The sequence below is a fragment of the Onychostoma macrolepis genome, chromosome 09, assembly GCF_012432095.1.
Source record: "Onychostoma macrolepis isolate SWU-2019 chromosome 09, ASM1243209v1, whole genome shotgun sequence".
In the NCBI taxonomy this organism is placed as follows: Eukaryota; Metazoa; Chordata; class Actinopteri; order Cypriniformes; family Cyprinidae; genus Onychostoma; species Onychostoma macrolepis.
Window position 1 is genome coordinate 10721561 of NC_081163.1, and position 27298 is coordinate 10748858.

At 35.6% G+C, this 27298-nt stretch overlaps 2 protein-coding genes across 2 annotated transcripts in view; both read left to right on the forward strand.

Annotated features, from left to right (window-relative positions):
- The first annotated feature begins 291 nt into the window (after positions 1–291).
- Positions 292–9616, forward strand: hacd2 (3-hydroxyacyl-CoA dehydratase 2). Its single transcript, XM_058787003.1, has 7 exons — positions 292–501; positions 2188–2305; positions 5363–5381; positions 6177–6265; positions 7593–7714; positions 7800–7978; positions 8158–9616. Exons 1-7 carry the CDS (start codon positions 377–379, stop codon positions 8238–8240), a joined length of 735 nt encoding a protein of 244 aa, XP_058642986.1. The 5' UTR covers positions 292–376; the 3' UTR covers positions 8241–9616.
- Positions 9617–10774: 1158 nt separating this feature from the next.
- The window catches only part of adcy5 (adenylate cyclase 5), a 76755-nt gene continuing 60231 nt past the window's right edge, over positions 10775–27298 (forward strand). The window contains exon 1 of the mRNA XM_058787073.1: positions 10775–14058. Coding sequence (XP_058643056.1) covers positions 13135–14058 — 924 coding nt within the window. The 5' untranslated portion in view covers positions 10775–13134. The remainder of the gene's footprint in view (positions 14059–27298) is intronic.

Consider the following 27298-nt stretch of genomic DNA (forward strand, 5'->3'; position numbering starts at 1 on the left):
CCGACAGGCATGTACGTTGAGTCCTTTTAAAGACCAGTGTGAGTTCTGAGCAGAGATCCGCAGGTCCGCACTGCCATCTAGCGACTGGAACAGATGTTTCTGAAATTCCTGTAACCCAAAATTCAATACAGTTTAATAATATTATATGTATTATTAATAATAAATCTTTTTTTTTAAATTGTTAAACATATCTGTGAATAAGCGAACCGAAACTGTAACACAGCAGCAACACACAAAAACATCATTCTGTGTGTCCTCGCCAGGGGGCGCTCCATTCATAAGCACCTTCTATACATGTCAGCAAGGCCACACGCCTTTATTCAGTTCACTCGCCGGGACCATTGGATGATCCAGTCTTTCTAATGATAGTTCAGTCATGTCGGCACCTGCCATGGGGACCAGCAAAACAGCGCACAGTGATTCCAGTAACAAGAAGAAAAAGGGACCCGGAACGCTGGCCACCGCATATCTGGTCATTTACAACGTGGTTATGACAGCGGGGTATGATGAAAATCAAATGCGCTTCCGTGCTCTCTGTTCAAGCGTGTGACAGTAAGAATGGTTAGATTTCAGACAGCGTGCTCAAAGTGCTTGACAGATTCGCGGTTGCTTCCCCTTTAAGTTTAAATTGCATGATTTAGCACAGTTTGTTTTGAAATGACAATAAACGGACATTATTCTGAATATTCCGGTAATGCATTGCAACGTAAATCCTATTAACGCCTATTTAACACGACCTAGACTCTTCAGGGCTGCTGGTTGACAGCGGTCATTGGTTGCATGCGTGAATGCATTGTTCTTATTTTACAGTGGCGGGTCTGTTTGTGCAGTTAGATAGCAATAATGGACGTACGAGTGAATTTATTGTATTTATTAGTTTGAATGTAAGTTAGCAATATACAGTTCGATAGGCAGTAACTGATGTGGTTAAACAGTGAATAGAAGTGCACCTTACCCTTCCTAACCTCGAAACTGTTGCACAATTATGTCTGTTTCGGAAACGAATTGATTCTGTAGAACCTATTCGTTTCTTAATCACTCTGGGTTTTGAGATTATTATTTTTTTTTGCTCTCTGTGAATGCACACATGTATTTATCTTCTGAAAACACTTGGTTTTCACAGTTTTTAAAAGGTGCTATATAAATAAAGATTTAGCCTACTTACTAAAATCTATTTTTCTGCCAATTTCAACCGTAAAAAAAATAAATAAAATGTAATTAAATCCGCGAGTACTCCTAAAAATCGCTTGTATAATGATTCAAATCTATGTATTTAAGGATCCGAACTAACGAACAATCGGAATATTGACCGGCTATTGTAGATTTCAGTCCTTATTTTCAGTTATTGAACTCAAACAAAGCAAATGTAATCGATTCTTTTACGGTTTTCTAACCTTGCTTTCCTGGGGCTTGGACTGTCGAATTGTTCTTTTTGCGATTCGGTTGAACCGATTAGTTTTCAAATCACTCGAATGTAAGTGAGGAATCTGTTTTAGACCGATTTTCGAACTTTTCGAACCAACTGATTCATTCAAATGATTTCAACTTCCCAATGCGGTTGCAGAAGCAATAACCAAACCGAGTTTGCTACATTTTCGCAACGTCTGTTGACCAGAGTGCAATCAGGAATAGCCCGAGGATACAATTCAGTCGATGCTTGTTAGTTAGAGACCATTTCATGATATGTCACAGAGACATTAAACGTTGTCCAGTAATGTACTATGTGCATTGTTTTGAATTTAAAATGACAATACAGTCCCGTTTGCCTTACTTAACTGATTGTAAAATACTTGAGCTGTTTATGTTTCTGGTGATATTTAGATAAAGATTGTGCTTCTAGCAACATGGTTTTGATGCACTTCTATCTTCTTCATGTTATACCATGACTTGCACATACATGGCTGTGACAGATAAAGGAAGTTAAAATAGAGAAACACATATTTTGAGAAATTGGAGTGTGTATTCACAAGCTCTTGTGTATATTTTGCATCAGTACATGTGTATAACAATAAATGTGCTGGATGTATTTGAATGAGAATGTTACATGCCTCTATTTGCTGTTAACTGCTGTGCTGCAAGAGATTTGCATGCAGTTCCATGCCTGTGTGCATTGCAGAAATGCCCTCCTTTCTCAAAGCAAGGACGAGTGGCACTACAGATTTACTCTATGAATCTTTTTTTATCTAGATGGCTGGTCATTGCTGTTGGTCTGGTTCGAGCATACCTTGCCAGGGGAAGTTACCATGGTCTTTATTACTCGATAGAGAAGCCCCTAAAATTCTTTCAGACTGGTGCACTCCTTGAGGTGAGTGTTATGGGAGCTATATTCATTTAAATTAATTCATAATTCTGAAGTAGGCCTAAGCTCTATATATTTTTGCAAAAAATGTAGTCAGTAAACAATTAATATACAGAATCAGGATCAGCTTTATTCGCCATGTGTGTGCAAACATAAGCAATTTGTTGTGTTGTTTTTAAGGAGCTCTTGGTACATAAATACATGCATGCATAAATACATATACGAAATGCGAACAGAAAGAACATTGAAATAAGTAAGACTAAAGAAAAAACAAACAAACAATTAATAATAATAATAATGTGATATGAATCCAGAACAGAAGATTTAAATGCAGATTTTTTACATTTCTATAGATTATTTGATCTAATGTATAAATAAAAATAATATAAATAATTATAATAATATTGTGAATTCTTCTAAGTCACTTCGGATAAGTCCTCTGCTAAACGCATAAGTATACATATATGTTTCTACACACACTGCTGTTCAGAGGTTTGGGGGTAATTTCTTTTTTCTTTTTCTTTTTTTCAATCAATAATTTCCAGCAAGGACACTTTAAATAGAGTGACAGTAAAAAAAATGACATACTATGACAATGAATACTGGAGTAATGGCTGCTGAGAATCCAGCCTTGCCATCAGAGTGTTAAAATAGATTACATTGTAGATGGATTAAAATAGAAAACAGCTACTTTAAATTGTAAAATTTATCTAAAATATTACCGTTTTTATTTTATTTTTTTTAAAACATTAAAAATATTTTTTAATATCTTATTGATGTTACTATATATATAATATTATTATATATTTTTTCTTTTTGGGACATTTCCTTTACCTGATTTGTATGTTATTTTGTCACGCTACAGAGTTTAATTTAGGGGTGTCCCCGACTAAGGATTTTCATAGTTGAAATGGAATTTTCGAACCTTGCCGATAGTCGAATCATATGTTTGGGGGCGGAGTCAAAATACATTACCAAGAGTCAAGTCAGACATTATTATAATTACAGAAGTTAACACACAGGGGAAATGTGTAATGGACGCCTCACAGATACAAACGGTGTAAATAATGTTTTATGTTTTGATTAAGATAGTTAACATTAAACGTCAGCGAAACCCTAAGAATTCACAAAATGTTTTACAATGGTGCTCTCATTATAACTTTATGTAACGTTATATGACAGTAGCATAGGCGTAAATCCCGGGGGGGGACAGGACCCCCCCTATCTGAGGGTTGTTCCCCCTAAAAACATCATTACAAGCGACTCTGTGTATTAAAAATAATATAATGGACATATACTTAAAATAATTGTGTGAGTAGTAAAACAAAATAAACGCAAAAAACCGTTATAAGTTCAGAAATGTTTTGATTCCCCCCTCCCTTGCCTCACAGTGGTTTGGTCCACTGCCTGCTTTCCTCTTTTACTGATACACACACCAGTCCGGTGAGAGAGAGCAAGTTCCTCAGTAACAGTTAGTTATGTGTAAGTAAATTAGGCTGTCAAGGCTATTTTATTCTCTTTAAACATCGGGTGAAATGATTCTCTTTAATACAGATGATGCTGGATCATTAATAAATTAGTCATGACAAAAAAATTATGATATCCGATGTTTTTTCTATGAGCGATTATAAGGTTAACAAGCTTAATACTGTAGCTTGTCACCCACTACAACTAACACGGCGATAAGCCTGTGTGTGAACTGATATTAGGCTAATATTGTAGACCTACCTATGTGTTGTGTTTTGCTCAATATGATGTTAAGTGGCAGATCAGTGGGCTTAATGCGGTTGAATATCTAAAGAGACGTACTCGGTTTCAGACGAAACCTAAAATACTATGGATGACGCAAAATAATAATTATAATATGATCGCGTGGTGAACCATATGAACCGAACTCATATTTAAACAAGGTCCATGCTATGTACACATGCTGTGTATGCATAGCTATCCTTACAAGTACAATTTTGGCTGTATTATTTGTGTCCCCTTCAAAAATTGGTCTTGAGAAATTTTATGTTTATTGTCCCCCCCTACTGTTAGATGAAATTTACGCCCCTGGACAGTAGTTATTAATGTTCTGCATTTCTGTTTTGAGCTGCGTGCGCTGAAGATAACAGTAGAATGAAGCATCTGTTAGCAGGTGGTTTTTAATCAATGGGATTTAACGCATCATTTATCTCATATATTATACGCTTCGTTATTTGTGTAGCATAACGTTAATATTACGGCTTATAGGCTATCTGCACAGAATGCCCCGAATGCACATGAACGTGTCTGCGCGGCTCTGAATGAACTCCTTTTGTGGACGCGTTCTTCGCGCAACAACAGAAACACGGTAACTAAACTCTAAAAAACTCACAGCGTTTTATTATTATAGTGTTCTCATTATAATGTTATGTATATGACCGTCCCAGTCATAGTTATTAATATTCTGCATTGTTGTGTTGTCCTGCTCGCGCTGAAGAGGTAGCCTAATCATCGTAGTAGTACAATGAAGCGCTTTACTGCAGCGCGACTCAACCAAATGTATACGAGAAAAATAATATATACACGATATATAAACCGGCTGAAATTTTTTGAAATCACTTGAACCCTACCTGATCGAAAAAATCCAGTCTTTCACTCTGCCTGTGTCAATTTGTGTCTCTCTTAAGATTTAAATTCCTGCCGCCAAGATGCTCCTCTGTCGGTCCCGGATTATGGAAAGTGAAACTTAAATCTATAGGGGTGGTTGGATTGATTCACGCACCTTAAAATATTTATTTAAAGCTTCTTTCTTTTCAGATTCTTATTTACAGCATTATCTTAATAGGCTTATTGGTAGAAAACCGGTAGTTCTATGTGAAATCAGACATTGAGCATCCCCATATAGCTAAAATGGCATGATCATAACACCCTGCGAATATTCGAATTGGGAGTCGAATCAGGCTCCTCCTATCGAAGCATCGAATCGTCGACTATTCGGGGTCACCCCTAGTTTAATTTTTATTATTTTTATGCTAAAATGATAATTCCTTGAGGCTGAGTGCACCTTATAATATTTGTTCTTTGCTCTCTTCACAGATATTGCATTGTGCCGTGGGTAAGTGCACCCTGCTGCTAATAACAGTCTCTTATTAATTTTTACTATAAATATGCACTAGGTGAAGTATATAGACCAGATTGGCTATAGAAGGAAAGCTTTTTTTAACCCAGCAGTGCCATCGTCAGCGAGGGTGCTGCTTTCTCTGCCAGTCTGACAGTGATAATGTGATAAAGAGTCTCACTGCACCCGTGGAGCATAGAGTTCACAGTCCACACCTCATTATCTGGGACTTAAAGTTTAATGTGACCTTTCCCAGTGCAAACAACCAGTCCTGCAGCACTTTCTGTTACATCAGAACCATCCTTGCTCTCCTAAAGTATTTTATTCTGTTTTATGCCTCTCTCGTAATGTTTAGTGTAACGCATTAAGATTGTTTGGTAACACTTTACAATAAGGTTCATTAGTTAACATTAATTAACAACATTAGTAAACATGAACTAAGAATGAACAATACTTCTACAGCATTTATTAATCTTAATGTTAATTTCAGCATTTACTAATGCATTATTCATTATTAAAATCACAAGTTGTGTTTGTTAACATTAGTTAATGCACTGTGATCTAACTTGAATAAACAATGAACAACTGTATAGTCATTAACTAACATTAACAAAGATTAATAAATAGTATAATACATTAATACATTAACTAATCTTAACAAATGACTTATTGTGAAGTGTTGCCGATTATTTTTTTTATACTTTATCTTATTCATAGTTTACTCTGATTAAACACACATTGCAAAAATGCAAATGATTAATCTCTTTACTCCATATTTTAAATTTTGTGAAGGAATTGTTCCCTCCTCTGTGGTCCTGACTGGGTTCCAAGTGATGTCACGAGTATTCCTTACCTGGGCAGTGACACACAGCGTTAGAGAAGTAAGTTTGTTTAAAGGGATAGTTTACTCTAAAATGACAATTCTGTCATCATTCCCTCACCCTCAAATTGTTCCAAACCTTTGAGTTTCTTTCTTCTGTTGAACACAAAAGAAGATATTTTGAACAATGTTGGTAACCATTGGCTTCCATAGTATGGAAAAAATATTATAGAAGTTAATGGCTTCCAGCAACTATTTGGTGCAACATGAGGGTGAGTAATTGATGACACAATTCTATGCTTTTAACTCAACATTAATTTAGAATTATTTATAGAGTATTATACTTTTTTTTTTTTTTTTAAATAATGTTTTATATTTGCTGTAATTTTTTTTTTGTTTGTTTTAAAACGTTTAATTTATTTTGTGTTGTCATTTTGATATTATTTATTGTTTCAAAATGTATAATTAGCTTTATTTTTAGGTTTTGTTCATTTTAATACTTCAGCTTAAAATCATTTTATTTCACTTAGTTTTCATGTAAGTTTTTTTTTTTTAAGTGGAAAGCACTTTGTAAAGCTAATATTTATATTTTATTTTATTTCAATTAGTGGAAACAATTTTTAATAGTTTTAATTCGGTTTTAGTTAACAATAACATAGATACTTTACTTGTCCAGGCGACCTACAGTATTAATGGTATATCATGATTTTTTATTTTATTTTTTTAATGATGATGCCTGGTATTCTCACGGTAAAAAAAAAACTGGATATGAAAATCATAATCAATATAACTCATTTCTTTTGAGCAATCTACATAATGAGCAACGTTTATGTTGGTCTCATTGGTCTACTGCCATCTAGTGGATTTCAACAGCTGGTTTTAATATTTCAATGCTCCAACAGCTGGTTTTAATATTTCAATGCTCATCAAAATCAAAAATCCTGCATTAGTAGAATTTAAGAATTTAAGTGTAGAGAAAACAATGTTATTTATTTTAAGTTCTTTGAAACTAAGAATCAAGTTCTGATTGTCCATCCCAGAGAGAGACGTCTGAGCTGAAGTGTGTATTTCTGTAAGTTATTCCTATGAGAATCCTGCTTGAACCAAAACTGGGGAGTAATACTAATATTTAACGTGCCTGTGAATGTTGCTAAAATAACCTCCTTTCAAGCCTGTATGTGTGTAGAAGCGAAGTTGGAGCCTTTGAATGCTTTTTGAAGTGCTTCCGTTTCCGATGTTCTCAGTAGTCCATCTTTGTGTCGAGTGGCTTCAGTGAATTGCGATAGGACAGTAGCAGACATAACTGCATGGTTCTCGACTAAATTGCTTGCTGCTTGCTGAGCAGTTCTGTCTCTTGCCTGTGTGCCTTACAGTTCCTCTCGTTTTAGGTCCAAAGCGAAGACAGTGTTCTCCTTTTTGTGGTGGCCTGGACAGTCACGGAGATCATCCGTTACTCTTTCTACACCTTCAGCCTGCTCAACCATCTGCCTTACCTCATCAAATGGGCAAGGTGAAGCTTCTCTGAGTTTATCGTCTGGCCTTTTTGGGTAGAAAACTACATATTTGACACATTTTTGTTCTTCAAATATTCACAGGTACACGTTTTTTATCGTGCTGTACCCCATGGGAGTGGCAGGGGAACTTTTGACCATCTACGCTGCGTTGCCATACGTGCAGAAAACAGGGCTCTACTCCATCACCTTGCCTAACAAGTACAACTTCTCCTTCGACTACCACACCTTCCTCATCCTCGTCATGGTCTCCTACATCCCCTGTACGTTTTAATCTTCCTGGACAAAGAGCTCATGCATCACGTTTTGATATCTTCCATCTGTAAATAAACTGATTCCTCGGTTGATCTTATGTATCTTTGAAATCTCTAGAAGCTCATTCTTGTCTTGTGAATGAACGGCTCTGTTCCTGTTAATGACCGTCTTTGTCTGTGTTTCTCAGTATTCCCTCAGCTCTACTTCCACATGATGCGCCAGAGGAAGAAAGTTCTGGGTCACGTGGAGGAGTACAGCAAAGTGGAATAACTCGCTCTGCAGTTGCCACACACAGCAGACTGATCGTACCGAAAACGGAAACAAGCGGATAACCTTTAAAAGCCACACTACAGATTTTTTTTTTTTTTTAAAGAAGACAAGGCATTTTTGTTGATTAAACAGGCCAGATAAGCAGAATGATTGTTAACAATATTATTTTGGTCAAGAACTGTTGCAGTTGGCGATTTTAGGGATCCTGTAACTACACAAATGGCTTTTCCTCAGTTTAGAGGGAGAAGAATGACGTTTCCATACTAATACATCAGCTTCTGTGTAAAAACATTTTTATTTTTGATTCTAAATGTAGAATTACTGACCAAATATTGTAGCAAATATCACTCAGACAAAGGGCAAAAATACAGTTAGCTGCATCTGGTGGCTTTAACCAGAAAATATGTCTCATAATTTTCCTGTGTGGTGTGTTTTGTACTTTGTATTTCAGATATTTGAATCGAATTGACTTAAATCTCTCTGTTTCTCACTCAACGAATTCCTTTTCCTTATATTTGAGTATGATTCATAACTCGAACCGTACTTGACTTTCACACTACTTACTTGTCTACTGATTCCCATCATGATTACTGTTAGTGTTTTCTTTTTGTTTTGTGCTGTGTTTCTTAAAGGATCAATGTTAATCGGTTGTTTTAATCAGTATTGGATATGTATTGTTGGTTTGTGGCAGTTTGCAGAAAAAAGAGGTGTTTCACCCAACGAAATTGGCTGAGTTGCTGGGTCGGACCTCATAGTCAATACTACTAATGTACTAGATGTGCATTTCTGTCGTAGAAGGAGATTGCAGATGACGTTTTTGGAGCTTTTACGGCTGGCGATGTGGAAGTGTTTGGCTGAGAGAGACTCGCACGCCAAGCAGAAGAGAGCACAAGCCTCGGCTAACGGGGGCCAATTGGATTTGAGTGCCTCCAGTCATGCTTTTCCAATGAGTCAAATCTAATAATGTGGAGGGAAAGCTGGGAGTCAAGACTAACTTAACGCTTTATTGCCCGTCTGCCTAATTGTGAACAGTCAACTTCAGCCCTCACAATGCAAATGAATCTCTCTCGTATTGAAGTGTGAGCCACACTATTGCACAGATAGAGTTTTTGCAAACAAAGTGGTAAGCCTGTTATCCTTATCAAGCCTATTCATGAAAAGATTAGCATGGGATGAATGGAGTGCAACTTTGAATAACACTGCATGTAAAAGTGGTGTGGCTAAACCTTGGTTAGTAGAAGCATGACCCTTAACTCAAATAAAATGCCAACATTGTCAAGCTTTTGATATTCAAGTTCTGCATGGGACCAGCAAACTTTGTATGAATAGTAATATGATGATATATATTTACAATAAACCATAACATGGGAAGCAAAGCCAGTTTGTTTTTATTACATAAGCTGAAGTGCTTTATCTTCCTCATATTTTAGTATTGAACTGCAGTGTAATTAAAAGCATTGTGTCTTATGTATATTTCACTTCATGCCAGGATACAGTTAAACGCCCATTACGTTTTATATAGGTTTTTATATTATCTTACTACTACAGCATATTCATCCGATCTTCACATGAGGGCAGTAGAGATCTATCTTTGACTCCAGCATAAGGTCTGATATATTTTAACTGCACACCTGTGTACTCCTTTTTATTAAGGGCAATGTTTGCTTCCTGGGGTGTGAATTTAGCCATTTAAAAACAATGCATCACCCTTTTATGTTAAATCCACTCAAATATATTCCATGACAAAATACATGCTTATTTCACTAAAGTAAGCTTTCCTTTTTGAATAATTTACTCGACTTAGAATGAGAAGAATTAAGAAATATATCTGGTGTTTAAAGGGTTATTAATTACGAGCCAGTTTTTGCTTTCACATTTTGAATTTCACCCTAAGCCACACTCATTTTTGAGTTTTTTAATTGGTATTTAGAAAAGTTTGTAAAGCCAAATGGGAACAATTATATAATAAAACAGCTTCCTTGTCCAATACATAACCACAGTTTGAAATCATGTAGATGAGATTAAGATAATTTTACACTCCTTTTTAAAGTTTTTGATTTTCGATTATATTTGAGTTTTCTTAAAGCATGAAAAAGCATTTTGTGGTGTTCAAAATTAAAGTGGGACAAAATAGCTTTAAAGCAAATTTCCTTAGGGGTTGTATCTCAGCATCTCATCTGTTTAAAGGATGGGAGTCATGAGACCTATGAAAAAACAAAACCGAGGAAGCATGACTCTGTTGACTGCAAACAACAGGATCTTTTGTCTTCTCAAACTGACACAAAAAGGAGTTGAATTCTCCTCACACAGCTATTGCCAGCTGACAGAATCCTGCATTCTGAAATGAAAAAAGTGTCAACACGCTTGGATGATAAACAGGAGACAACTTATCCCACATCAGGAGGAAAACGATGTAATGTCTGTCGAATGATGAATAAGTGAATGATTTCATTTTTAAAAAGTAAAACAAATGAAAAATAAACATTCCCATGCACATTATTGACATCCAGTAAAAGGTTTAATATTCAGAATATATGTATAATGTGGTTTAATAAAAAATATACGTTTATACCACAAATGTGTTTTGAAATAAATTATTTATCTCCCATATTTATTAAAACTCCCCCACTTTATTTGCATAACAAACAAACAATTTTCCTCACTCTGCCTTACGTACTTGTACAGCTGTGCGGATAGTCCCGCCCACTTATCCAAATCACGGTGTACTGACACACATTTTGACCAATAGAAAAATTGATTGGCAACTTGTGCAACCTTCTATCCAATAGAATCGCAGATAAGGCGGGGCCTGAAGATCATACTTGGTTGAATGACAATACAAAGACAAAAAGCACCAAAACGGAGGATAACGCTTAATCAATTCTGTGTGCTTCGGTCTTGAGAATCTGCAGGGAAAGGACGTGCAGCTCATCCGGCAGAGTCAATACGCAGCTCCGCGCGAGCACAGCGGATTCGACGCTCCTGTGGCGTGACAATTCATCTTCTCATCTAGACGCCAGCGCTGGTGATGTTGCTGCTACTGCATCAGGAGCATTGGAGATGCCTATCTGCACAGCACGGATGAAGACTCCTTCACCAAAGGACACTTGTGAGGTCATCTTGGGGTGACGCGACTGACCATGCAGGAGCATTGGAAAGCTCAGGTTTTCTCAGCAATTGTGATCATGTAATCATCTAGTGAGCTGCGACCTCTTATTCACAGGTGTAAGTTACAGCTTGCGTGGATCAATGCATCAATGCGTACGCACCATGGACTCGTGCTCAGACCGAATCCCACTTTTGCGGACACTATTTGCTCCTGTCATGAAAACGTGGAGATCTAGCGTGATGGGCGTAGGGTCAGTTCTCATTAATCTGGACTAAATAACGCAGTTTTAAGGAGTGTGCGAATTATACAGTGACTTTAATGGTGGGTTTAATAATTCTGTTTTAAAAGAATTTAGCTTCTTTTTTAAAAGAAAGAAATCTGTTAAATTATTAAATGTAAATTTAATTTGGGGGGAGGCACAGTCTTTCGAGGTTGGTCTCGCGCAAACGCAAATTGCCATTTGGCGCCATTAACAAATATCAGTTTCCGAGAGTCGTCTTAAACAAATTTGTGGCAAATATGTGATGCGTAACTCTATAACAAAGCGATAATTTAGTTTTTGTCATGCTTAATGGACGTATCGAAACTAACCGCAATGGAAAGCTGGCGAGCAGCTTGCTGTTGTTATGGTTACCTCATCTGGCGAACGCGACTTTTGTTTGTTAGTTTCTGTTTATCGACAGGTGAAAATACGCGCTCTGACTAACTTGTATAACTTTTAACAGTGCTGATACGTTTCAAACCTATATACAGGTCTACTTCCCTACATATGCTGTATACTTGTGTGGTTTTTATACTTTCACAATCTTTGTTTTTATTTAAGCCGATGGTTCAAGTCTTAGGGGGTCGAATCCAGAGGTGGTTTGTGCATTAGTATCAATGAATTAAAATGAGGCGCACAATTACTCCCTCTGCTGTTTACCTCCTCTAATGCTCTAGCCACCTGAGGATGTGTCCCAAACGACTACTTTGTATATTTAATTATTTAAAGTCCTCTATGTGTTTATAATGATGTAAAAACGAGCGGATTGACTTGCAAAATGTGTTTCTCTCTCTCTCTCAGAGAGTTTGATTACAACAATTTTACATTGGTCCTAATTTATAAAAGCAGTATGCAAAATGCTGCTTTTATAAATTACAAAATGGACCACTTTTACTAGTTCAGTTTTCAATGAGATGCACGTGTATATCTCACACATCTTTTTTTTTTTTTTTAAATCACCAGTTTTGTTAACTGCAACGTTGTGTCTTAAATTGGGGAAAATGACTTTTTCCCCTCCCAAGTAATGACTGAAACATCCCCTCTTTAGTGTAAAAACTATTTATTTGGGATCATATAGCCTACACATGATTGACAAGTTTAACATTTATATTTAGGCTATACAGTGTGCGAATAATTTAAACCTGTCACCAATCGGTCTCGGTTCCAATTTTGGTGTCTCTTGCACAAAAACAAAACTCTAACGGCTTTATTATATATTTGTGGCGTGGCGCCTATAGTAACTTGATAAATAATAACAGTAGTTATGTATCGTTCAATACAAACAGCTGTTGAGCAGCTGTTGCTATGGTTTCCTCCTCAAGCAAAGGCAATTTCTGTTCGCGAGTGTAGGCTGTACATTTAGCGCACTCTGACTAACTTGCGCGGCTACTGAAACCTTATTTGAAAACGTAAAAACAAAACAAACTCGTAAGACCTCCGACTTTTTTCTTTGAGTTAATTAGGGAGTCAAACCCCCATAATTCGCACCCTGAAGTCATTTATTGCATGTAGTAATCGAGATCATGTCCAGATCTAACAGCGTGAGCCCACCCGGCGCTGGCGCTCCTGGACTGAGGGGAGGGACGGAGCACAGATCCGCTTGGGGCGAGTCTGAGTCCGTGGCGAACGGATATCCATACTCGGCCAGATCCTCCTGCAAAAAGCTCATACGGTCCAACAGTCGGTGGAGAGAGGACGATGACTTCGAGCGACAACCGGGCCGAGCCACGACCACCGTCAGCCGGGTTAGTTTCAGATCCAAGTCTGCCTGGCAAGAACACGGGGAGGAGAGCCGCAACAATAACAGATCTTCCCCGAAGTACCGAGATGGAGAAGTGAGACCCAAATCCGTGGAGCTGGGTTTGGAGGACAGGAGAACCAAGTCCCAACCAGAGGAGGAGCTCATGCCTGAAGTGAACTTTTCCATGAGCGCGTGCTGCAACGGCGTGATGCAGATTTTCAAATCCAAGAAGTTCCAGTCGGAGAAGTTGGAGAGGCTTTACCAGCGCTACTTCTTCCGACTCAACCAGAGCAGCTTGACGATGCTCATGGCCGTCTTGGTACTGGTGTGCGCGGTGATGCTGGTGTTCCACTGCGCTGAAGGAGGGTATCGGCTCACTTACGTGGTGGTTTTCTCCACGGCAATCTTGCTCATCCTCACGCTGATGGTCGTGTGCAACAGGAACGGCTTCCATCAGGATCACATGTGGATAGTTTGCTATGTGCTCATTTTGGTGGTGCTGACTGTACAGGTGATCGGTGTGCTGCTCGTGAAGCCGCGCAGCGCGTCTGAAGGCATCTGGTGGACCGTGTTTTTCATCTATGTCATTTACACACTTCTGCCGGTGAGGATGAGAGCAGCGGTCATCACTGGAATTATACTGTCTGCCATACATGTGCTGGTCTCATGGAAGTTAAACGAAATGGACATCTTTTTGTGGAAACAGGTTAGTACAGTGCACATTTATATGCTTTCATCGTTTGAATTAACCTGTCTATCTATCTATCTATCTATCTATCTATCTATCTATCTATCTATCTATCTATCTATCTATCTATCTATCTATCTATCTCACTCAAGACTGTCATCATGGTCATTTGATTGGTACGTAACCTGGCTGCGATTATAGTCTTATTTGGTTATGTGCACACTTCCATGAGATGATGTTTGTATGCAACAGTTGTGTAAACAAGAAGTTAATAATGAGAAAATATGTATAGGCTATAAAAGCTAATAAACATTTTCCTCTGCTAACTAAAATTCCAAGGAAGCCAGAGCATCAAACTTAATAATCAAAGCTGGGACATTTACAAGTGCTCTGTAGTCACTCCGCTCCAACTCCACTCCGTGTTTTCTATTTATCTTCCCCGGCTTGGCTACTAGCGCGTAGTAGAAATTCGCTTGAGCAACATTCTTACACTGTAAAAAGTGATACGTTGACTTAACTTAAAAAAAATTGAGGAAACCCGTTGCCTTAAAATTAAGTAAATGATAATTAAAAAAATAAGTTAATTGAATTGTCAAGTTCACTTGACTTTTTTTTTTTTCAATTATGTAGGCTACTTAATAATTTTAAGGCAACGGGTTTCCTCATTTTTTTTAAAAGTTAAGTCAACTTATCACTTTTTACAGTGTAGATAATTTGCACAATGGCCAAAAAGTTAACATTGTTTTGAAAAGAAAGCGCTATGGTCACATGTTTACTGTACTGTTCAGTTGCTGTAATTTTTCAGTTCTGTAGCCTAGTTTTTTCGTTAGTTCTTTCAGTAGATCTTTAGAAGAACTGTCAATCCTGAGCCTCAAACCTTTCAGCAGAAGTATAAGAGCGTTTATGCATGAAAAGAAGACTTAGTGTGTCTTTATCAGTCTTGGATGTTCTTGCAGTTATGAAAGCGACAAAAGTTGATGATGATTCACCCTTTTTTTCTCAGCAAAGCCTTGAATTTAGTTGAACAAACACTTTTAAAGTATTTTATTAAATGGCCGTGTATGGATTTATAGGTGAATTCTTCCATTTTGATCCTTTTTGCATGACTTGGTACCTTTTATTGGAAACTAACTGCTTTGCGTTAAGCTGTATGTGTGCAAATAAGGTTCAATCTTGAGTCTGGATTATTTTGAATGATTACTGTTATAAATATTTCTGAAATAAGTATTAAGACTACATTTTTTATTACAAAGAATTAAATCTCTAAAAACATTTGATTTATTTTTTTTACATTTTAATCAGTCATTAAATATATACACTGTTAATTTCTTATCAGTGTCAGTAGATTTCATAACCTTAAAAACAGTTCTCAGTTGAATTTCACAATCTTTTGACTCCTCCAAGTAATATAACATTTTATAGTAAATGTGTTTTAAAATCCTTCGTCTTCAGACATAATTATGTTTTCATTAAAAACACAGACTCTTTGAATGGTGTGTGTGGGAACGGCCTGCTGTGTTTGTTGCTTTTTCCACACAATGCTGTTGTCTTTAGCATATCAGATCTCTCTCTGTTTACATGGGACCTAGCAGGACTCTCCAATAGTTCACTGTTGTTTTATAAAGATCCTGGGATGAAGGATGTATTAGCAGTGCTCTCATAGATGACTAGCTTTCATCAGGCTGTGATGATCGGTGCTGCTTTTTATGAAAGGTTTTTGGGCTAGAGCAAAGACTAAGGTGAAATCAGGTCGCTGTTAGTGTTTCGATGAGATTTAAAGAACCGTTCTGGGTTCAATACAAGGTTAGCCATCTTATTTTCTTCATTTTTAAACGTAAAGCACAAAGATCCACTTCCATATCCAGTTCCAATTCCAGAGGTGCTAGATCTGACTTGTTCTGCCACAAATTAAGTCCTGATGAGTGCATCTAATCATTTGTAACTTTCTGTTGCAAATTCATTGGCAATAATGATGTTTTGCAATTATTTCTTAGGTACTTTTAAGTACCACAGGTTGTCTTGTGTACCATTCTTTCCTTACAGCAAGTCCAGGCTACAAGAAAAACAGCGTGCCGTGCACTTAAGGATAAGAACAAACCAAAGGTGCTTTTCAGGATTGTCTTACAGATCATCGACAGTTCACAATCTCCAGCTCCATTTCCCCTGTGTGCTTCATTAAAGCCGGAGGTGGGACCCAGTTAGAGGAGCTAGCATAGACGGGGGGGAAACAGAGGTGGACAGAGTCCTGCCTGGCACATCTCCAGCTCTAACATGGTTTGTGGCTGATTTAATTGAATTGCCCCACTCTGTAACATGCAGACCCACTGGAATTCAAAACAGATGTCCTCCCTGTCCTTCTTGAAAGATCTGCTATTAATTTGCCTTTGAGAGTGAACCCCTATGGAAGCATTAACCTTCCCCCAGGCCAGGCTGACTACGTGCTCTGCAGAGCGGCACGCTGAAGAAAGCACCACCTCTTGGGACTAATAATGTGCAGCTCACACACAGATGATCTTTTGATGCTCTGTCAACTTTTGCTCAACTTGTGCAGACATTTACCTTGTCTGAGTAATCAATTTACATTTTATCACATGTTTCAGTTGTAGACTAATACCAGTGAAATTTTGTAGAAGAATAATGTGCCACTAACATGTCTTTCTTTTAAAAGTATTTTCAGGGTCACTTTTACTAATAAATAATAATGATGATGATGATTATTATGTTATATATTATGTTATATATTATTATTATTATTATTATTCATTATTGTTATTTTATTATTAATATAATTGATTATTATTATTAAACTATAGCAATAACAATAAAAACAAAAGTAATATAATAATTACATTATTATTATTGTTACAGTAACAACAGCAATAATAATAATTATTAGGATAACAATAATAATATTAATAATTAAAAAGTGTGTGGAAATGCAAGTATATCACTGACATCACAAAAAGTCACTTTAGAAGTCAATATATTGTTTATTTTAATTTCATACATTCAAATATTATTTTTAAATAAGTGTACTGAATTGACAGCCCTATAATAATGTTAAATCCAAACTTTTTGTATATTTTATTCATTTCTCGAGTTATCATCCTTTTGTGAGGTTTTGTATAGAAGCATGTCAGTGTGTTAAAGGAAAATGTAAATAAAACGAATGATAATAAAAATAATAAGGATAATAATAATAATAATAATAATTATTATTATTAATATAATATTAATATAATTTATGGTTTATTATTTGTATTATAAATAAATTAACTATAGCAATAACAATAATGGCAAAAATAATAATATAATAATTACAACAACAACAACAATATTATTATTATTATTATTATTATTATTACTACAATAACATCAACAACAATAATAATTATTATAATAACAATAATAATAATTAAAAAGTGTGTGGAAAAACAAGTATATCACTGACATCACAAAAAGTCACTTTAGAAGTCAACATAGTTTATTTTAATTTCATACATTCAAATATTATTTTTTTAAATAAGTGTACTGAATTGACAGCCCTATAATAATAATTTTTAATTTTTAAAATTTTATTCATTCCTCATCCTATTGTGAGGTTTTGTATAGAAGCATGTCAATGTGTTAAAGGAAAATATAAATAAAACAGATAATAATAATAATGATAATGAAAATAAAAATAATAATAAAACTAAACATCAGGGTGCACTGGAATAATTTGGTGTAGAAACGATTTTCACTCAGAAATTGCTAGTAAATATCACAATTACAAAGAAATGGCAAGTAACGTATGAAGTTGTGAGGTTGAAAGACTGAAGTAATATTTTCTTGTAAAATGTACTCTAATAAAGTTATTAAAAAAAAATTGTATTTATAAAAAAATTATTTATAATTTTTAAATGTATTTATACATTTTATATTTTTATTTATTTATAATGAATAATGTTTTACAGTGTGCTGAAGAAGGGCCTGTTTGGGTTGACGTGTTGATGGTTTAAATCTAATAAAGGCTTTTTAGAAATATGTGAGTACCTGGATGTGGAAGTATATCTATTTAACAAGGAAACATTCAATAATGTATAGGCCTATATATTTATATATTTGTGTGTATTGTGAGGTAGCAGGCAACCGGTCTTATTGTAGATTTTGTTTGGTTACTTCAAGACTGTACAAGTTTCAAATGGGCACCCGTATGTGTAATCCCTGGGAAGGTTGAAGGTTTTTCCCCCATAAAACAGCTGTATGAGTGAGTTTGTGTTACCTTTTAAAATCTGACTCTGACATGTCTGTTATGAGTGCAGACCCTCAATTGTGCTTCTTGTATCTTAGCAACCAAGGCCTGTTCTCACAAACACCATCCAGAAGCACTCAGGGCTTCCCTGTGAGAGGACCCCTGCTTTTCATCTCTTAACCACCTCCAGTGAATGTGCGATCTTACCATTAGAGGTTCAAATTGAGATAATTAAGGCACAACTGCCCCTGGTGCTGGGAGTCTTTACTCTCTCTTTTCTTCACTCCCCCCCTTGCATTGTTTTTCCTGTTGTCAAGGTAGACCTGAGGGTAATCAAGCTCTGATGTGTGTGGGTGGCTGCCCGCACTTCTCTTAAACAATTGCTGCAGTCCACGGCTTGTATTAGATGTCTTGTTAGGAACTACATCTTGAGGTACTTCATTTCACTATTCAACTAGAAGCGGTGATGGTTTATTTGTCATATGTTGTGTAACTGCATTAAAGGAGTAGTTCACCTAAAAATGAAAATTTGCTGAAAATGTACTCTCCTTCAGGCCGTTCAAGAAGTAGATTAGAAGTACAGTAGAGTTTGTTTCATCTTTGAAACAGATTTGGACCAAATTAAGCATCACTTGATCCTCTGCACCATTGGATACTCTGCAGTGAATGGATGCCGTCAGATTGAGAGTTCAAATAGCTAATAAAAGCATCACAATAATCCACATGACTCCAGTTCATCAATTAACATCTTGTGAACACAGGGGGACATATTGCACAAAACGTCCCTGCCAAAGCCACAGGTTCTGCTCCATGAACGCTGCACCAAATTACCACTCATAAAACACTGTGTTTGTAATAAACAAATCTATGTTTTCAACTTCAAACTGTTGCTTCTGACTAAAATACATGTTGTCTATCTATAATGTTGCTTTCTTTCCAGTGAATGTCTGAATTAGGAGATAAATATGCACAGATCAAGCACCGTTTACAAACATTTCTACATTTCTTTTTTTTTTTTTTTTTTTTTTTTACAAATATGCAGCTTTTTATTTTTTCTTAAGACATTAATTGATTAATTGAGTCATGCAGATTTATTGTTAGTTATACTTTTTCCCCCAAATCTTTTCAGATGAAGAAACAAACTCTATAGAATACATGGCAGTAAAGACACTTACATTCTTAGCACCAAATTAGCATATTACAATGATCATGTGACACTGTATGAACAATAGTGTATTAGTATATTATGCCATTAGTAGACTGACTGGTAGGAGCATTTAAAAAACAAACAAAAAAAACTTTTAAACTATTTTTGCATTTGATTTCTGCTGTTCTCATGAAGCTTTCAGATTATCCCATGTGGTTGGATTTTATTGGTATTTCATGTATACATCAGATGGTTAAAAGGCAGGATTGTGTCTTGGAGTAAACCATCTCTGTTGACCCACTTAGTTGAGTAATCCTATGGTCATCTTCAAAATATTTTCCATGCTTTCTTGTGAATTTCACTTAATGATTTTGATGACACCTCTACTTGCACATTTTCAGTTCTCGAAACTCTTCCATTGTTTAATTAGGCCTACATGAAATTAACACAGGATTTGGGTTACTTTAATATTGGCACACAGTGGAACTTGTCATTGTTAATGAATTCTATCATTGAACAACTATCATCTTCTGTAATGCTCTCACACAAGATAAATGCAAGATGTTTTGCACATGGAGCCGATTATTTCTGTAGAAACTCTGGAATGCATCCTGATTCAAACCAAACTCAGCATGTTATTTGTATTGCAGAACCACCCTCTGTTTCTCCTTCATTTGTCACCCATCTCTTTCTACTTTGCCTTCACAAATGGGCCTTGCTCCCGCCTACAAATTTTGTGTGTTTGTTATTCCCACATAGTGTCAAATCATGTATACACACACTAATTTTATAATTGTACATGGCAGGCTGGAAAATGTAATAGTCAACATGTATTTCATGTAATTTTAGTGTCAACCTGCTGTGTGAGTGGCCCACTAAAGCTAGCATGCAATTCTAAAGTCATTCCCACGAATATCTTAGTGTCCCTCTTAAATGCTCTCTTTTCAAAAGTCTTTAAAAAGCACACAAGGGGTACAGCGAGAAATTCATAGCTTCTCAATATCCTAATTTTTCACAGCTGCATATAGACTTGCATTATGCAGAATGACAGCCATTAATTACCAGATGTTTTCAGTTCTCAAAATGACACATAACTGTGACTTTAATTTTTGTTTTATTATTTTTAAGTATCATATTAAAGGATGAACGGTGTATGAATATCTTTACATTAATTGGAAAAATATCAAAGCTACTATTTTACAAAATTTTACATTATTTCACTTTCTTTTTAGGAAAAATTTTAGGCGAACTGACTTAAAACATGTCTTTTTGATCAATTTTTGCAATCACTTTTGATTAAATGATCTAAAGGTGAAGTCAAAAAAGGCACAGCATCATTTTTTTGCAAATGCCATGTATGTGTATTTCTCGAATTGTTAAAATACTAGGCTTCTAAGTTGGTAATTGTTAAGTAGGGATAAGAAGTACTATTCCATATTTGGATCTTCAAAATATTTCTTGTTGACAAAAGTTGATGAACTTGGAATGGTTTAGTGTTTTGTTACTAGTAAGTCATTTAGTGTGATCAGAAGCAGATGCCCTCTTCTCTCTAGAAATCAATCATAGGTCTCTAAGCCAGTTCCAATGTTTGCATCATTGCTCATTTTTACCGACAGGTTCCTGAACAGTCTTCAAAAGTTGTCCAAGCCCTTTCCATAGGGCTGTCACTGTTGTAAAAGGATACTGGAGGGAAGCCAGCTGGCCATGTTTTCATGTTCATTTTTGCATTGTAATCAGGAATAAACCATTTCTCACAATGTTTACACAGAGGGTGTGGAAAACATTCAAACTTTTTGTAGTCAATATATATTCCACAAATTATTAGTAAAATTGTTATTGAAAGAATTTAGCTCTGTAGCACAGCTCAAAGAGCTCTGACAGGCAAAGATCCAGGAAATGACACAGAGTCAAAAGGAACATATGGCTAGTCAGTGAAACACTCAGATGTGATAACCACATTTCTATCAGCTACTTCACTAATGCAGAGCAAAAGAGAAGTGTGATTCAAGTTATTCCAGATCAGTAGGCTTTACATGGGAAATTTAGGCTACATTTACTTGCAAAATGTTTGAGGAATATGAACTGCACTGACATTTTCGTTCCTCAAAGAGCAGAAGTAACAGTTCATGTTCTCTCTCTCTCTCCACTTTCCAGGAAGAGAAACTCGATATGCTTCTATAAGTGGCAGGCAAATGACCTATTCTGCCTATATTCAAATTTACATTTACATTTATGCATTTAGCAGACGCTTTTATCCAAAGCGACTTACATTGCATTCAAGTCAATCATTTTGATATAAAATTATCTGTTATTTGCTTATCATTGTCACTGTGTCCTTTTCTGTGTGAGGCGATTTTATGTTGTCTGAAAAGATCAAGTCAAATTTGTATTTGCTCTCTTCTTTCAGGGTTAGAAATGTAAATAAATGTTCAGTGGACCAGATCTAATCTAATTACATTTTCAGGTAAACTACGGGTGGAAAAACCTCTTGGCTGCCTTATTCATTCTTAGGAGTTGCTATAAAACGGGCCTTTGCACAAAAATAATTAGCTCGCCCACATAACAGATGCCATTGTTTTGTAAATAACCAGGTTTTAGTGACTAAGGAACAGATTTCAAGTTTGATGTCAAAAACATTTCAGGCATTTGCTTCTCACTCTAGCAGTTGCATGCTGTTGGAGTGAGATGTGGTGCATTTCTTGACATACTTTTACTAGAAAAGGTGTAATAAATACTATTTTAATAATGGCTTTAGAAGTCGTGAGCTGAGAAATGTGTCAAGATGACTTTACTGCACCCACCTAAAGAGGGTCCCCAGGACCAGGATCGAAAACCACTGGTCCACTTTACTGGACTTTAAGGTTCATTATAGGTGAACAGTTGACCTTGGTTGTTCTGTAACGTTACGAACCAAGAAGAAAAGAAAAGTTAAATTGAGTGGTAGTACATTTAATACCTTTTATTATTAATATTTCAAAACATTCAAAACTCATTTTTTTAATTGCACATTTTAAATGTTTAACTGCATATTATTTTTACATTGTAATATATATATATATATATATGTAATAAATACTACAGCCCAAACCTGTTACTTCACCATATATCTCCATTTTTAAATGATTTAACATTGCATTATTTGTAATCTTACTGTTTTTAGTCAAAGCTATGAATAACAGTGAAATGCAGTCAAAGGACATTCTCAGAAGTCACCATGTGACATATTACTATATCATTATTATTATGAACATATTTGTGTAAATAATTAGTTGTTTCTAATTTTGGTTATGTTCAGTGTTATTTAGTAAATGTTCATTGCATTATTTTAGTGTAGTGTGTTACTCTGATAGGGTGTTTGGTCTTTGAACGTAAGACCCTGTGCACCATCTACTGTATACAGTATATACTGTATATACAAGTATCGGCAATGTTTTATGGACAGGTCATTTGCGTTTAATTATGATTCATCAAGAGGGGTTCTGTTGGGCCACCTGTATTACTATGGTGGTTGTCAGTAAATTTTAAAGTAAAAAGCAGATTTTGGTAATTCATGGAGCTTGGTACATGTATGTTAACATTATATTACTTAATAAAAAATGTGGTTATAATTTCTAAAATGTGCATGCCCCAATATGCATCCCATTATAATGGGATTGTCACAGTATTTTATTTTTTTTTTTACTTGTTTTTCACAATAAATGTAAGAACTCTTTTACAGTGCAGATAAAGTATGCAATCCCGAGTCAAAAATGTGGTTGTGGACATATAATTTTGTCATGTTGTTAAAAATGTATTAGTAATCAAATACATTGCTAATGTTTTTACAGCATTTTATAACGTAATGTTTTTCATATTTTTACATGTGGACATGGTTTGCAATGTGGTTGAATGAGCCACTCCCTCAGTGGGAGAGAAGAAAGGCCAAACTCTTTCTCATCTCAAACTGCTGTGATGAAAATTTAATGTGAGCTTCTGCTACCCTTTGCCTTGATTGTAAGTTTTCTCCCTGCTCTTTTTATCATCCAACTGGATTAGTATTTATAGAAAATAGAAGAGATTATGCCATGAAGGCTCTAAAGAAACTGATTTGCATGCCATAAATTCCATCACTCTGCTAAAAAGGAAATATAGTTGGATGGATCTCGCAACACCTGCTGTTTGCTAGATGAACATTTATTATTTTTAAGGCTGACAATTATATTTTGTTGTGTTGCTGGCAAAGTCAATTTGTTGTAATACCACAAGGGTAGGTAACCACATGACTAGTCGGGGGTACTAGTCAACTATTCAGTCATGTAAGAAAACTTTTTATAATTGGCCTTGTTTATAAAGGTCCAGACCCAGGTGAAAAACAAGTGCACTTCCATAATGTACTTAAAGTGCTCTATTTTCGCACACTGATATTGTACTTAATATGCTAAAAATGATCTTTTAATACTTCTTAAGATAAACTTAAGATCATCTAAGTGTACTCAACTGTGCTATTTTGAGACACCATGAATATAAACTTTTAACATACTATCTTTGTATTTAAAAATGTATTTAGTTACCACTTGTAGTACACTTGAACCCATCTTTCATTCACTAGTACACTCAAGTGTACTACAAGTGGTAGCTAAATGCATTTTTTAAATACAAAGATAGTATGTTAAACATTCATATTCATGGTCTCTCAAAATAGCACAGTTGAGTACACTTAGATGATCTCAAGTTTATCTTAAGAAGTACTAAAGGATAATTTTTAGTATATTAAGTGCAAAATTAGTGCGCGAAAATAGAGCACTTTAAAGTACATTATGGAAGTGTACTTGTTTTTCACCTGGGAAGTCTGAACTAATAGAAGCGGATGGATGCTTTTTAGACATGTCTACAGCATCACTGATGTTGAACCTTGATATGCCATTGTAATCTTGAAAATGTTACATTGTACAAGGTCCTTGCCCACCTTGCTGAAATGAACCCACGCAGCAGCATGAAGATGTGAAGTAAATAAAAAACATTTAAAATATATATTTCTATCTTTTAATTTTTTCTATATTTTGTTTTATATTTTTATACTTTATTTTTATAAATTCTACTGTAATTATATATATTAGAAATTTAATTATAAAAACAATTAGACAAAGGTTTCAAAGATTTTTTCCCCCTCTGACAACAGGTTGTTGCTGTGGCTTTTTAAAATATATATACAACTGTCATCCAGTTATAGCATAAAGATTAATAGCAGACCATAAATATGTTCATGTCTGCGGCAATGTTGGCCCAGCAGAGGGTTGTCAGTGATTCAGCTCTCCTCACAACACAGTGAAAGGCTGCTTAGCCGCTAATTAGTTGCTCATCCCACAATATTGCAGTTCCACCATGAAGTATTTTGTCATGTAATGCAATATAATTTAGAAAAGGCAGAACTTTTTTAAATTAAAAAATAAATTAATTTCTTCCTTTCTAACGGACTTTTTAAAAAGTCAGTTATCATTTAAAAAAATCTCACCGGAGATAAAACACATACTAAAATTAAACTGACATGGTGAATTTATTGACCTGGCTACATCGGTCTGTTACTAATAATAATATCAGATCTGGTTCTTGTTTCTGCTGGATACTGGTTTGATGAGAAGAGGTGTGAATGTGAGTTGTGGAAGGTTGTGTGATAATGACAGTGATGTACAGGGTCGTGTCAGTGAGCCAAAAGGCAGCAGGTCTTGTGTCGACCTATTAACTGGACAATGTCATCAGCAACATTTCTCTTGCTCCCAAAATGGGCTTGAGAAAGTATGCATGGGCTGGTGACTTTGTGTGTAAGATTGGAAACTTTTATAATGTTAAAGATTTGCAGTAATACATTTCTTGTAGCTATAGATTTGTAAAAACGTGTCACTTTTCTTTGCTTTCTTCTTTTTTTTTTTAATTCACATGTGAAACTCCATGTTTTCTGAGACTAAAGTTTGCTCTCCCATAGTTTTTAGACTCCCACACTCAGTTTTGGTGTCTCTAGAGAATCTGAAACCATTTTTAACAAATCACGTGTCTAGATGGTTGTAAAAATATTCTGTAATCTCAACCCAGTCAATCCCAATGGGAAAGTTTAGGCCAAAACACTGTCGTTCAGTTCCCCTTTTCCCCCTCTCTTATACACTAACAGTTAAAATTTTTAACACACCTACAATATTTATTTATTTATTTTAACCATTTTTAAAGAATAGGACAGTCATCAAAACTATGTTTTATACTGTAGCTATCTTTTTCATGCAACAAATGTGCATACAAATACATTTTAAGGGTGAGCACAGCAATAAGAAGTACATTTTCACTTAACACATTTAAAGTAAGCAGTATGTTTCCTTGGTAGTATGAGCATTTGGAAAATTAGTAAATGTAAATTAGGACTTAGCTGCTTCATGACAAAAAACATGTACAATGTATCTGATTAAAAAATATAGATTTGTTATGTAGAAAACTACTTGATGCATTTTAGTGTTATCAAGTTCAAGGGCTTGATATTCATATCTTTCTTAATTAAAAACATGGCACAAAAATACCATCTTTTCTGATGGTATTTCTCAGTTTAATTAGTATTTAATATCTCTAAAATGCCAGTAAAGGCTTGTTTTGTGATTCTTGTGAGGCATACAGGCTTGTCTTCCATACAAGATCTTCTCTTGTAGTACCTCTCCAAACTGATCAGCTAACTTAAATTGATTTTGACTGAAGTAATTGAAATGTGAATTCACATGTCTCTGTTATCAATGCGTACAACTTTGTTGGGTTTAGTTCTACTCTGTTAATATCGGATGGATAAACAAGAGCCCCATTTGGTGCAGATGGATCAGCCCTATAGGTCTTTAAGTGTGCTATAGGCCTCCGGGAACACAGACGTTCAATGTGACTGTGACAGGCAGGCATGATGAAATTCTCCAGCTCTTAGTCGACATCCTGAGAGAGACATGGAATAACTCATATAAATATAATTTTATGGCAAACCCCAGCTGACAGCCCCAGGACCCCCATCATGACAGCATTTCTCCTGGAGCACTTGAGGAATGCAGCAAAGATGATTTAAAGGGATAGTTCACCCAAAAATGAACATTTTGTCATCATTCTCACCCTCTTGTCATGTCAAACCTGTATCTGAAGACTATTTTCATGTTTTTTTGTGCAATTGCTAAGGGGCACTGAAGCTTACAAGCTTCGAAAAGGAAACAAATGTACTAGTCCATAGGAATTGTGCACTATATTCGTTAACCAGGTTTCATGAACAGAAATCGTTCATCTTTTTGAACCAATTCATTTTTCCCCCAAGACTTTGAAGAAAGTCATACAGATTTGGAATGACATGAGGGTTAGTAAATTATAATAGAAATGTCATGGGTGAACTATCCTTTCAAGTTGTTATGCCTATTTAAGATGAGCTGATTCTAATCATTTACAACCTTTTTAAGATAAGCTGATAAAGTCTGTAATACTTTATATGGATGTGATAAAGCTTACTCATTTTGTTACCAAATATAGGCTAGACATATGCAGTGTTGTGGATTCTGCTATCACACTGTACTATAAATGACTAGGCCTGCAAAAAATCTGCATACAGAAATCCACAGAAAGCTCTGTATATGTCCACAAAATTATTTTTTGTGTTTGTTTGCTAAATATTTTGCCTGTTTGATGACATTTGCAGTTAAGAGTGTAATACTCTGTTTAACATGTGCATGCCATATTTAAAGCGTTCCACAGAATTCTGAAGATTTTAACACCATTATTAACTCAGAAAATGTGAGGAAAAAGTGTGCAGAATTTGTGTAATGCTATGATTAACACGTACACTACTGTAGCACTCAGCATGCCTCAAATGGGTTTCTTACCAGTCCATTTAAAGTCAT

Excerpts from the sequence above, each read along its gene's own strand:
- hacd2 (XM_058787003.1), top strand. The coding sequence starts at position 377 with ATGTCGGCACCTGCCATGGGGACCAGCAAAACAGCGCACAGTGATTCC. Across the intron at positions 6,266-7,592 it reads TGACACACAGCGTTAGAGAA|GTCCAAAGCGAAGACAGTGT; the intron begins GTAAGTTTGTTT and ends CTCTCGTTTTAG. Across the intron at positions 7,715-7,799 it reads TACCTCATCAAATGGGCAAG|GTACACGTTTTTTATCGTGC; the intron begins GTGAAGCTTCTC and ends AAATATTCACAG.